We start from the raw sequence: 14,488 nt of genomic DNA, 5'->3' as shown, positions 1-14,488 counted from the left end.
CTGAGATCTATGCAATTGTAAATAGATACTAACATAAAAGGTCTGTCTCCAGCAGAGCTGATCTCTCTTTCCATTTCTGACAGGGGTCACACAGCCAACGTAAATTACCACCGTAAGCTAAATTCCACTTCTGCTGTAGAATAAAGTGCTTGATCTGCCTGTCTGGAGACCAGGAGCTACATAGCAGATTGTAATATTTCAGGAATTCAGCATGAGTGGCAACCTCTTCTTAATAATGAAACAGTGGCAACATTTAAATTACTTTTGTCTCAACAAACTAAAATCCATCCTTTTCTTAGGGGATTTAAGAACTATATAAAGGTGATCTCAAGGCAAGGAAAGTAATTTAAGTAGAAGCAGTATCTTCCTCTGTACTTCGTGCAAGGATCAGGTTTAACATGCACATTAGACATTAGTAGAGAATGAGTTGCTCTTAGAAAAGGATAACCTACACCTAGGCATCTCACAAAGAACGTGAATTCTTCTCCGTGTTATCTATCATTTTGAATTAATTACAAAATCAAGTTCAAATATACAACATTACATAGCAATATCAAAAAAAAGATTTCAATAAAAATGGCATTACAATTGAAAAACTAAAATTATTATTGCCAAGATTTTGTAGGTATGATGATTTATGTGGATGTTCTATAACTAAGCTACGCAATGCTGTTAAAGATAAAATCTAGGTTGGAAACTATAACTTGAAACTGATTCTTATAGTTGTATAAATGTAATGCCTCAAATGCAGCCCCAGAGCTCTCAGGAAGTGAAGAACATAGCACTTAAAAACTGTTCAACAAATATATCACAGAAAACTTGCCCCCAGTTCAGTACGTGATGACCTAGARTATTTTACCCACTCCTTGTTTTATATTAAAGATGAATTCAATGTAAATGTGCAGAATTCTTCTTACAAACTTGTTGAAAAGGGACAGAGTATTGTAGCATGACTCCCTTGTGCAAACCTGGTGTTTAGCAGATTACGTATGTTATTCTGTTATAGGTACACTACAGTGATAGACAAAATGGCAAAGAGTGTATGACCTGTTTGACACTGTCTCCTGTGCAGATGACTTTCCAAGGTATCGGAAGCTCCATTGAAGCCAGCCATGACCAGGTATAATACCTTCACCCCACACTCCTATAATTTTATCAATATCTAGTAAGGCCAGAATGTCAGCAATAGTACATTTCAAATTTAGACGCATCTGTACTTTTCATATGGCATGTGCTTATCACTGGGATTTTCCTATTTTACCATAATGGGATTAGACCTAAGGAGTGGCCTGGAAATAAAACAAAACTGTATGTGGCCTTTTTCAGATTTTTAAGATGTATTAGGAAAGACCAAAGAGCTTGTTTTGGTTTTAGAGTCAGGTTTCTGTGAAGGTTTTGTTTAATTTTATGCATGTATCAGGTTTTATCTATCCACTTTTTACTGGAAGATTATGGGTAGCTGGAAAAAAAGTGAGGTGAAGATGTCATCTATCATAAGAAACTGGCAGTTGAGAGGAGAAAAGGATTGTTAATCAGGCTGTGCAAAACTCTCATTTTATTTGGCTGTTCTTAGAATGTTTAATTCAAGCTTCTGGCAGACAGCCAGGAGGAAAAAAAAAAGTCTCCTTAGTCTCCTTATTAATCACTTATCACCCAGCTGCTTCAGGTAGGAACGGAGGGGGATTTCCATGCTGGTCTTCTTGTCCTCCAACACTCTTATGTGTAAAATCAAGACAAGACAAGACTTTGATACTCCAAAAGATTTCAAAGCCAACAAGGAAACAAGTAGAAAAAAAAAATTAAACCAAACCTTGCACCTTTCAGATCTTCAGCAGGTTAGAAAAAGCGCCCTTTCTATTTGCTTTTGCAGGTCATCTTTAAATTGACTGTGCTAACATCTAGCATACAGTTTTTCAGACTACATGTAAGATTCTCTTGGGAAAAAGGAAAAGTCATCTTAAGAATTATCAGAATTAGTTACTTTGGGGGAAACGTTCAGATGCTCTTAGCTATATTTTAGGTTGGTGGTTTTTTGTTTAAAGTTTGTAAGAATTTAGTTATTAACATAAACTAAGCTCATCAGTTATTTACATGATAACTTGAGGATACTTCCTGTCCATAAATGTTTGGTACTTTACAGAAATGGAGACTGTGGTAAGTCAGACTGATTCGACAGCCGTATTCCATTCAATTCTCATTTCATCCAGCAACTGGTTTATACTGTTCTAAACTCTGTCAGTTTTTCTTTCAGTAAAGATYGCCTTTTAAAATGTAGTTGTATCACAAATACAATATTTAGACATTCAATGAATTTAAGGTGGTCTCTGTCATTTTGGTAACAACTATGTTCTGGGCTACCAGCCAGCTTGGCCTCTGTCTAAGCATTTATTTAGGCTAGGGTAMGATATGTAAACAGAAGAAGACTATGTAAGCAAAAAGCAAGTTTAATCCATCTGAATAATTATATTTTTAAAATTACTAAATGAAAAAACATTATTGAGCCTGCAAAGTCAAGCACCTTCGAGCTAGGAAATTCCAGATTATATGAGGTCATACTAGTGTACTCATTCAGTTCTCTGAATGGGACATTTGGGGAGGAAAAAAATGCATAAAATAACATAGCTAAAGATTATGGCATAGTGTGTACTGAAATAGGTAGSATTAAGTTTGCTTGCACTGTTGTGAAGCTAGAATTTCCTAATCTTGCTTCAGTTTGCAATATAGAGAATGTTCCTTCCTCATTTTTCTTAGTTATATAATTTTCCACAAAGWTATTTAAAAGGAAGAAAAAAGTTTATTGTTCCATGATTGGGTGGTTGTCGCATCACTGAACCCTCATCACTTGTGCCAAGATTTCCTCTGAGCTGTAAGCAGAAGAAAATGATCATCTAAAAGCCATGTGGCAACTGGTAGGTCACAAATAGAYCCAAATGTAGGGCAGGAGTCACAGAATTCTACTTGTCCCTTCCTAAATATCAAAGGAATTCCACTTTCTGGGGAGGACAGATACTATTCACTGCCTGTGTTTGATGGGGAGGATGGCAGCCCTGGAATGAAGCGTTATTTGCCATTATCTGAACAGAGAGAGAAAATTGTATCAAAAAAAAAAAAAGGCAAACAAAAAGTACGTCAAGTGCTGTCAGGCAGTGGAATTAATTAGTAACAAAGTTAGGACTCTTAATGGGCTGATTAAAAAAAACATCTCCCTCACAGCAGGTTTATTTGATACCTTATTCTTAAAAAATAAGAGAAAGGACTGTTAAGCTGAATTGTCCTGATTTTTAAGTTTCAAGTGAAGTAAGTGCAAGCTGCCATATACTATAAAACTTCAAGTCTGGAAACTCTTCTTTAACYAATGTCATCTATTACTTGTGTCTCATCTCTCTATATTTTATAATAATTAGGATGAACTAGCTGCCTAAAAGCCTGTGATTTCAATGGTGGCATGTTGATTTAAATCAGCTAAGCGGCCTGACGTAGCATGGCTTTAAGATATGTCTTCTCTGCTTGTGAAGATAATTTTTCTCATTTTCATTCTAAAACACAGATTCTATAAATTCTGACATTGTTTCATGGACATCTGTCTGAAAGAGAATCTAGAACAGTTTCTCTGTAGGAAAGYGGTGGAATCTTTTGTATGAGTGCATCTGATACACTGTATACTAGAAYTGTCAGGATATTGTGGTGGAAGGATCAGAGATGACCAAATACCTTCTTTTTCCCATCTCTTATTCTGCTTTTTATATTTGCTTTGTAGAAACCATTTTGTTACTGTGATAAATTCTTAATTCAAATGGTACCTATAGTTACTCATGGAAAGAAAAGCAGGAAAAAAAAAAGGGTTTATGATGGCAGTTCCCAATGGCATTTCCTTCCAGCACCATAGTCTACTTGTTAGATTGGTCTTGTTTTATGTAATATGTGAATATCTCTCATTACACATATCCAGTGGGATATCTGATATTCTGATATTTGTTAACCAGCAGATAACAGTGTGGTTACAATCCAACATAAGTATATTTTCTTGCTTTTTCAAATTTACTAAGACTTGACATGGCAGTTTTTCAAATCACTTGCTCTTTTCCTATGTGATGTAGAGAATTCATCTCTTCATTCTTTAGGTTGTTTAGCTTGTGATTTTAATGTTTTTTTTTTCCAAATGTTTCATGCATTTTAGCTATTTCAGAGTAAAATTCACATTTCATATTGGTACTAATTAGTGTGCATTTCAAATGCCTGATTGCTAAGGCATATCCTGTTTGGTCATGAAGCAGTACTGTAGAAGATGCTGTTGATCTGTATTTTATTCCTAAAAGTAACTTTTATTCTCTTTTGACAAACAGGAAAAARGGTAAACATTTCTGTCATGTCACTGCCATCTAGCCTACAACATATTTTGTTGGGTTTTGTATTCAGATGTGACAACTTCCTTAGTAGAAATGTAATGATTTTTGGGCTGCTTTTCCTGAAATACTTTCTTCTCTATTTTTTGTTTCCCAGTATCTAATAGCATCCTTATTGACTTTTCTCTTTTTTTCCTAAATGGACGCTATTTTTTTTCTGTACAACTTAGCTACAAGCTGCTTTCTGTTAAAACACTCTCCACTTTCTGCTCTCCCACACTTCTAYGTGTTGAAAAAGACAGTGTTGAACACACCTTCCACATTTGCATGTGTATTTTGGGAGCTTGCAACGTTGCCATCTTTTGTGATTTTATAATACTGAACATTTTTCCAAATGCTTCAGCTCTTGAGTCTATGTGACTGCAGAATTTGCTTAAGGGGTATAAATAAGCCTGTAGTTCCCAATGTTACGAAAAACCTGAAAGATTTTGATGGGTGCACTCTTGCAACTTGCAAGACAAAAGGCAAACTGAAAGTGTAAGAAGTCATTTTTGAATAAAATTATTTTAAGTCAGGTCTGCAGTGTGACRGGAAGAAGAGATAAAATGCATCTTCAGATTTTTGAATTCTCAATGCAGAATATTCTGCYTGTACAATTTTAAGCCAAAATAACTTCATATTCATTGAGGGGTGACCAGTTCTCTACTTAGACAACTCAAAGACCAGTGATTTTCTTAAAATSTCATTACTTTAGTACTTTTTGATAATTTTGAATATTTAATGTTTGCATTTTTCATATATGAGTTTGAACATATGCTTGTATTTTGGAGTTGGCATTACTATCGGTTTATTTATTACTGACTTCTATGTTTACTCCCCCCAGTAGGTCTGATAATGTGCTTCTGGAGTGATGAAAATGAATCTTTTATACTCAACTTGTATCTTTAGTCCATGCTCAGTTAATCCCATTATGTTTGTGTTGTATGTTAGAGTGTGTTTGTTCGAATCCACCTACTTGTCACGAAGAACAGAATAGAATACTTTTATTTTCTAGGACAGACAACGAGTTTTAATGGTTCCCTTCTTGTGTAATGTTATATATAATCTACCATTATTATCAGTAATGTTATATATAAACTACCATTATTATCAGTTTTATTTTCAAGTATAAAAATAGCTGGAAAGAGAATAAGCAGGGGCAGAAACTGTAGAAATGGAAGTGTTACTTATGAGATAGACTTGATAAGAGAGTACACAGAGAAGGGGTTGTACTGAAAGCAAGATGCCATCATCAACAGTTTCAAAAATTGCTGATGGAAAGTCTGACAGAGAGAAATAACAAACTGAAATGTGCTGTGTAAGAGATCATCATTGTCTGCCTGCAAACTGGTGTTACTGGGCAGGCCTAAGGCCGTACATTGATGCCTTGGGGTGAGCAACTCTTCATGYCACTTGAATACAGCAAAAAGAGGAGTAGTCCTCGAAGGGCGAGAGACCCAGGAGGTGGGTGAACGGACTCAAGGGACAAGTGTTTGGAACATCAAAACTCAAGACAAGGTCTAAGATGAACCTTACCTTGGGTTAACAGAAAATACATGGAGGGAAGGTGAGGTTTATATGGTATGAGGACTGTTTGTAGAGCATACTGGAAAAGATGTCTTCTCCTAGAGAATTTATGTCAGGCAGACTCACTGACTGACTTAATTATGGTGGGGTTGGGAGTCAGGACTCTTTGTGTCCATCCTCAGTGCTACTTCTCCTTTCTTCTCTGATGTTATTACTGATTTTACTGTTTTGGCTGTGTCTCCCTATCAGAACCCTTGGAGCAGCTTCCTAAGGCAGTAGTACTCCATCAGACTTTCTCAGGAGGGTTAGCTCCATTCCCATGAGGGAGAGCAATGTCTCCTTGCTCGTGCAGGGCCAGAAATCCCAAATAAGAAGAAATCCAAACAGATTCCCCCATACACCTAATGGTGCTGTCAGCAAGTATGAAGAGGAAGAGAWTTTTTTTACTGCTATTACCAGAGAAGATAAATAGTATTAAGRTTTTAGTTAAGATATTTTTCTACATCACAAAAAACGATATTTTCCTGGACACTATAGGAATTAATATTCCTGCTTAAAATGAATTTTGTTCTGAGGAAAAATRAATATTTTCAAAATGTTCAGATTTATTTCATGGAAGACATTTGTGTCATGGACATAGTCAAAAAATGAGAAGATGTTAGGATTCTCTTTAAAAAATGAATGTATTCCTTTTTCTACTGGTATTATGTGCTTCTCCTGTCAGCTCAGTTCTGCCTTATTTTCTTTTGTTCAGTTCTCTGTTCCTTGGGGTGRTTTCTGTAATAAAAGGATAAAACATAGTTTGACTCCATAAAAAACTTCTAGGTAATTTTCCAAAGCTCAGTGATTCCTTCACAGCCCATTCAGAATCAGGACTTCTACCCATTCTTGTAAAAATATCTGAGGCGATTAAGGCTCCTTCTCCTGCCCATACTGTCCCAGGGATGCTGCCATTTCCTCAGTGACTCCGTAACTCTCAGAGTGGCTTAGGTGTAGCTGTCGGTGAGCAGCTGATACTCTGAAAGTCGATTCACTGTGRAAGAAATATAAAGTACTTTTGATATATAGCACCAAACTTTTCTCTTTTTCATATCTGGAAAGTTGCACCTTTTACATTGACGTTCCCGTCAGGAGTCATCCCATCAGGTTTTAGTTATGCTCACTGGGTTGCTGCTTAGTACTTTTTGCTTGCCGGCTGTGCTCCCCGTGGCTGTGTGTGTGGAAGCTTTAGTACATTCTCTCCTTATTCTTCATCTTCTGTTTCCCATTAACTCCATTTGGACCTACGTGACAGAGCATTTGCTTTTCTCTCACAACTGCTGAAGTTTTTCGTTGATGAGCCTCAGATCAAATGCTTGTGTTTGTTCAGAATGTGTAATCTTTCATTTTCAAAAAAATAAGTTACTAATTAACTGCCGAATGGGAACAGAATGTAAACCAAAGAGTGCTGTCTGCCAGGCAGGCTGCTTCAGTGCTCTCGTTCAGGGCTTCCCAAGCAGCTTCGTAACATGACTGCCTCTTACTAAAGGTGCAGAATAAACTTTCTCATCAAGCACTCCGYGTATGTATCTTTGTTTACACAGTAATGTGAACAGGGTATGAAATGYTACTATTGCAGCCTGATGATATCTTGCGTGCTTGGTGTGTAAATGATAGCAAAACAAGGCCGTGCCAATGTTTTGGGTACTATTTCCTSCTCTCTTGGGGGGGAAATAAAAAGAAAACCGTCTCAGAACATCCCCATGACAACCGTAGATGAGGTTTCACAAGAGTAGCGAGGTTGCTCTCTCCCTTGACTTCATCCCCAGTCCTGGCTGTGGGCTCCTCTGCTCCCTAAACCACTAAGCGGGCAGAACCTAACTCCAAGATTAGACAAGTACCAGAGCTGAAGCAAGGCAGAGAGTAGGACTGCACAGCCAAGGGAAGGAGATGGGGTGCCATCCCCTGCCAYACTACCAAGCCATTAGATCAGCTTACCCATCTTGTAAAGCCTCACTTGAGGAGAATGAGACAAAAACTAACTCCACATGAAAGAAAAGTGATTTTTCTTGTACAAATTTTTGTCTAGTTTATCACCCTTAAAGCAGTTTGCCATGCAATACCATGATCTGGCATAAAGAAGGGAACAGGAATGCACACAGAAGGAAGGAGGAAGACCAGAACTGTAGCTGCCCTGACCTAGATAAGCTTAGCTTTCTTGCAACTGCACCCTTAATAGTTGCTTATATGCATTAAAATACCTTAGCTGGCGTTCAGTGCAGTGTAGCATGTGGAAATGAAAAGAAAGGCATAAACAACATGCAGTGAGCCAATCTGCCACTGGCCTCAGTTTGTAATCTGTTTCTGGTTTGGTTAGTTTTACTGCTACTTTAGGCTCATCTGGCCAATGGTGAAATGTAAAATCTTTAATTTTCGTGTTGCTGCTGTTGCTATTTGGGAAGGCAAGAAGCTRAAAACGGACACGTGTTAGAGAAGTTTGGAAATGCTACAAGTGTCAGTCTCTTTTCCATTTTGCCACACTACAGCAGGAAATTCAGCCCACTTGCAATATCAAGAAATCTTAACAGTTTTTTTTTCCCTGGCAGCATCAACCAGGAAGAAGACACCAGGGCTAGGATCTTCCCTTGCTTAACAGTTAAAAATGGATAGACAGACATCTACTAGACAGAAGTTGGTAACAGAGACAGAGCCAAAAGTGAAGTGACAGGAGTCCCTCTCCCCAGTAGCTGGTCGTACAGTTGGGATTTTTCATCTTAACCCCTGATACCAGCATTTTCATTTTATTAGCTATGTTCATTTTAATACCTAGGGCTGGTAAAGTCTTTCAAATCTTGTGACTTAAAACTTACAGCCAAAACTCAGAATAGTGTTAGAACGATATTAGCAATACATACGCTCTATTTCATTGCCTACCCTGTACTTGTCAGAGTTATTCTGTGGCATTTTCCACACACTAWTCAGAGTAATACCATGTCTGTTTGTTGATATGTGTTTAATCATGTCATTCAGTGAAGTTACTTAACAAACTAATTATATAATTGGCATTTCAACATATATCACGTTTCCTTAGCTGTTCTACCAGACAAAATAATGATTTACACATGTTGCATCTGCAGAACTCTGTTTTTGCCAAAATAGTGTTTGTCACCTAGTTTTCTCACTTTTCATGAAGTAATATCAAATGGCTAATGTTATCATCCACCGAGTATAAATGAAGTTTCGTAGATTTTTGTTTACATAATCTTCATGCAACAACTGGACCTACACAGTGCAAGTAGAAACAAAATTTGACATTCTACCCCCTTCATTTCAAAGAAACCAGGTTCTCATAATAAATCTTTTCACAGTAAACTTAAAGGGAGAAAGAGATCAGGTTTTATAAATAATTACAGGGCCAACCTCATGTACTGAGAAATACAAAGGGTTATAACAAAAATTACCACTCTACCACTTTATCCTTTAACTGGGAGTAGTTTGATCAAATTGGTACAATTTTCCCCTTAAAATCTGCTCAGAGTTTAAAACCACTTTTCCTTTTCCTTTTTGAGGAAGTAGTAGACACTAGTAGTAGTCTACACTATGTAACCCGCTCTGATGGTTAACTGAAATAACCACTTCTGAAAATCTGGTATTAGTGGGCACCACATTCCCATTGCAAACTCTTGTCATCTGTTCTGTCTGGATAAGTTAGTTCGATACTCATCTGTGTGCAGTTTGACCCTTGTTTTTAGTGCTTATGTACTTTTTAAAAGTCTATTGAAGGCAAACAGAGGTGGGATTACCAGAAAAGCAAAGGAGTCATTTTGTCAAGTAACAGGAAGAGCAGAAAAATAATCATGCGTGCATTCTCAGTGCAAATTGTGGCAAGTACCTGTCCAATTTAAAGTTCAGTTCTAAATTTTAAGTTACTCTCTGAGCTGTGCTGCTTGGAACACAAATAAGTATGTTAGAGAGCTGGATCTCTGCTGAGTAAGAGGGATCTGTAGAATTATGTTTAGGAGCACTAAGACTAAAGTCAGTTCCTAGGTATGGTGGAACAACATCTTGCATTCTTTCTTAAACAGTTCTTGTGTTCTTGAACAAAAATGCCTAATGAAAAGGGAAATGAAGGATTACTCTAGCTTGCATACTAATGGTTTGCCTGAGAATCACAGAATCACAGAATGGGTAAGGTTGGAGACCTGTGGAGATCATAAGTCCAACCTCCCTGCGCAAGCAGGGTCACCTAGGACGTATTAGACAGGGTTGCATCCAGGCAGGCCTTGAATAGCTCCAGAGAAGGAGACTCCACAACCTCTTTGGGCAACCTGGTCCAGTGCTCTGTCACTCTCACAGRGAAKAAATTCCYCCTCATRTTCAGGCAGAACTTACTGTGGTTCAGTTTGTGCCCATTGCCTCTTGTCCCATGAGACAACTGAAAAGAGTTTGTCCCYRTCCCCTTGACACCCTCCCTTCAGGTACTTATACACACTGATAAGATCCCCCCTCAGTCTTCTCTTCCCCAGGCTGAAGAGGCCCAGCTATCGCAGCCGTTCCTCATAGAGCAGATGCTCCAGCCCTCTGATCATCCTCATAACCCTATGCTGGACTCTCTCCAGTAGCCCCACGTCTCTCTTGTACTGGGGAGCCCAGAACTGGACACAGTACTTGAGATGAGGCCTCCCCAGGGCTGTGTAGAGGGGCAGGATCACCTCGCTCGACCTGCTGGCAACAGTCTTCCTAATGCACCCCACGGTACCATTGGCCTTCCTGGCCACAAGGGCACATTGCTGGTCATGGTCAACTTGTTGTCCACCACCACTCCCAGGTCCTTCTCTACAGTGCTGCTTTCCAGCAATTCAGCCCCCAACATGTATGRGTGCATGGGGTTGTTTCTCCCCAGGTGCAGGACCCTGCACTTGCCCTTGTTGAACTTCATGAGGTTTCTCTCCACCCATTTCTCCAGCCTGTCCAGGTCTCTCTGAATGGCAGCACAGCCCTCAGGTGTATCAACCACTCCTCCCAGCTTGGTATCATCAGCAAACTTGCTGAGGAAGCACTCTGTCCCTTTGTCCAGAAAATGATTTCACTTTCCCTTTTTACATGATTGTATTGTTTCCCTGACAGAGAGAGAAAGCATGAGACATATCCAGAGAAAACACAGGTTTTTACATACTTTTCTAGAATTCATTTAACATAGTATCTTGTCTCTTGCCTCTCTTGTCTCCCAAATTCATTTCAAATAACAGATTTTGGTAGTCACACCAGGTTTCTCTAATCCTTGAGTCAGAACATTTCCCTGTTTGAGAAAGTCAGGATAGATTCACCAACTAAAAGCATCAAATGTACAGTATTCCCATTTAATGCAGGAGTTCCTGCATCCCCAGAATCTCTATGTATACTTGTGTTCTTCATTTTGTAGCACTTACGACCATGTAGATCATCTATATTCCAATAATAGTGCTTCATACCAGCAGGATCCTTCACAAATGCTAAATATAAGAGTACTTCCAAGTAATTTTACCCTCTCAAAGGTCCAGGACTTGAGAAAATAAACATTAAAAAGGAGGTATCAAGCACAACCCAAATAATGAACTCTAACTTAAACTTTAAATTATATATGTGTTTTGTTATATTCATTCTTTCTCTTTCCCATCATTAGAGAGACTATGAGACCTAGTTTTCCTCAGATCCTTTGGGCTGTACAAATAATTGATTTTACAGTCAAAAATCTCCTCTCTCATCCTTCACCCTCTCAAAAAAAAAAGTTCAAAATGGTCCAAAATAAAGAAAAAAATAGTTCTAGCCAAAAAAAATAATTAATTTTGTACTTGGATAGTTGTAGTGAAGCTAGGAAAATGGCTGAGATTCACATAACTGGTGGGAAGGAAGATGAATTAATCTAGCTGCTATCTCAGTGTGAGGATACTCATGCAGGATGCGGAACATGTAAAGTTTATTCCATCCATGTCCCTGCAGGAACATGAATCTTCTACAAGAAGCCTCATGCAATACAGAAGCCTGTGCAATACAGTTGGGTAGTCACTGGACCAGGACCTGGTGCCCACAGTCATCACTTTCCTTGACTCTCTGAATATTTAAATAGACCATGCCAAGTAGAACTGCATAAGCAGAAGAATTTGAGGGGTTTTCATTTTGCGCTATCCCACAACACGGTGGCTATAGCTCTCTTCTGAAAGATGAGAAAGAAAGGTTCAGATCTTTYTTGAATCAAGGCATCCTTAAGCTATGGTTTTCCACAGTCTAAATCCCAGCTATTGGTTATCAAGTGGTGTTAAAACCAACCGTCTCCTGCCTTTTGAATCTTGCCTTTTGGTTTTTGACTACAGATGGCAAAAGCCAAGTAACTCATACCAGATAATTTCAGTTTCTTTGGTTGGTATGCTATTTGCAGTTGAAATTGTAGAATAATTGTCAGAAGTTTGAGAGTCGATTTATCCAACCCCAAACTACTTTTTCTAGTTTTTTTTTTTTTGTTTGTTTTTTAAGGAAGGAGAGGCTCACCTTGCTCTACAACCAGCCCACATCCTTGCCACCAGTCCGTGTCCAGCTGGTGGCGGCATTGTTCAAACCTCCCAGCTGTGTGCTAGTGATGACTGAAAGTTGCCACATGGATCCCAAGCAGGGACTGCCAGGGCAGGCCACAAAGGCAATTTAAGGTAGTAAGACATCTTCAGATAAAATCACCCTCTTCCCCAGCAGTACACAGAAAGTCTCCTTCTCCCATGTATGCCTTACAGCACTATCTGCGGACAAAACGAAAGCTTTGCTCCGTCAACATTCAGCTCTTCAGCTGTCTATAAAAGAGCATTGCCTTTGCTTCRTTATTTTTTTAAAAACTGGTTATATGGCATGGATTTATAATGGACATCTTGGCACAGATTTGTACATCTACTGTTGCAGGATCTGTGAGATGGGCAGCTTGATGAAGTAGGACACATGCTGAAGACTGAATTCTGTGTGATGAGAACACTGGGACTCCAGGAAGTACCAATCCCTCTACCTTTCATGCTCCAAACTTTTACATAAAAAGCACACCAATTACTGGTGCTAGCTACAGGGCTCATCCCAGTAATTTAAAGGTTTTAACTGGTTTGTGAGAGTATAAAAAACCTGCACAGCCATTACTTCAAAGTATTGGGCTATTCAACAAGTGAGTCCTATTTCAGTCTACACCCTAAATATTTCATATTTTAACATTGTTTTAAATAATTGGGGTAATATTTTCTAGCACAGCATGCTGTGTGCAACTGTGAATTGAGGAGATTTCTGTGTTGTCATATTTGATTCAATACCCCGTTGTCATGTGAACTGGTGCAATACTACACTGTCATTCAGTCGGTGAGGCAGCTGGAGCGATGTGAAGCGTTGTTCATGTCAGTGCAGCTTTTCAGGGTGCCTCAGTTCATCAAGGCAGATAATAGTGAGGGGTCTGGGGCTTGATGTTGGAGTGTGCCAGAAAACGGGATCATTCTCTGAAAATATATAAAAAATAATCAGGGATMAGTGCGTAGGAGAACATTTTTTATCATCATGTGTATGTGCGTGCTTGACATGATAGGAAAACAATAGAAATTCAAAAGGAGTATTTGGTATAATTATCTAACCTGCAGAATAATTAAGGAAGAAGATAAAAGTCTAAAAGGGAGTTAAGCAAATAAGGAGGAGGCATCAAATGCTGTCTTGACCAAAGATGCTTAAAGCCCTGTTTATCTCTACAGAACAAAAATATTAGCGTATAAGAAGTCTGACACTGTGGGAAATATTTCACAATTTAGACACGTCAGAGGACTCTAATAAAATTTGCAAGAGCTTGAGMGTTTTTCCAACCATAATTTAGATGATAAACTGAATCTTGAAGAGTTTTTCTTAACTATCACTTGAAACATGTTTGGTCAGATAGCCTTCCTCATGCAATTCTATGATGTTCTTAATTTGGAAACCAATTCAAACGATTGCTTGTTACCTTTAGCAAATGCTCGACTGCTGGTTTTCTGATCCTTTTAAAAAAGGAAAACAAGGAAGGTTTACACAATAAAAGTTCTTTTCTTATTCTCAAATTAATTATTTTGAAATATCTCACAGATTACATCAGTTTCTTACTCTCATTCATGTTGCAAGATGGCGACTATTGTATATTGCTAGTGATGCATTAAATTAGTTGTTTACATTATAAAATCTAAACATATTAGAATCTTTTGTGTTTGTCTTCAAAGATTCCTATTCTAATAAAGCCTTCTGAAACAAGTAAGGTTGTCTTTTTTGTTTAGTTAATGCATCAGTGGAGAACCTACAGATTTATAGCCTCTAGCCATCCCTGTCTGTGTTTAGTAGAGTGTAAGGAAATTGTGTTTGGGACAATATGTATTTTCATTTGAAATAGAAAGCTATACCTTTAAATTAGTAATTTTACATTTAGAAAAGGTAACATCTGAGCTGAGTGTAGATGGAAAGAGTCTAAAATCATCCTCTTTTTGCAGAGACTCTTTTGCTGTAATTTTTAACTGAAATAAGGGCAATATGTACAGTGTACTGAAAAATAAAATTTTGACTTCATCCTTAATATTTTTGATGACTAT

General features: G+C 38.1%; 1 protein-coding gene across 4 annotated transcripts in view; it reads left to right on the top strand.

Annotated features, from left to right (window-relative positions):
• Window positions 1–14,488, top strand: part of STAU2 (staufen double-stranded RNA binding protein 2) — a 170,811-nt gene that overhangs the window by 106,503 nt on the left and 49,820 nt on the right. For 3 of the 4 annotated variants that reach the window (XM_085325161.1, XM_085325171.1, XM_085325188.1), the window contains exon 13: window positions 1,007–1,120. The exons of the other annotated variant lie outside the window; for it this stretch is intronic. In XM_085325161.1, coding sequence (XP_085181287.1) covers window positions 1,007–1,120 — 114 coding nt within the window. The remainder of the gene's footprint in view (window positions 1–1,006; window positions 1,121–14,488) is intronic. 4 annotated transcript variants of the gene reach the window in all.

Source organism: Rhea americana, unplaced genomic scaffold (genome assembly GCF_003343005.1).
Source record: "Rhea americana isolate MKP2758 unplaced genomic scaffold, rheAme1 scaffold_121, whole genome shotgun sequence".
In the NCBI taxonomy this organism is placed as follows: Eukaryota; Metazoa; Chordata; class Aves; order Rheiformes; family Rheidae; genus Rhea; species Rhea americana.
Note: the sequence above shows the minus strand (reverse complement) of the source record. Positions and strands in the feature narration are given on the sequence as shown.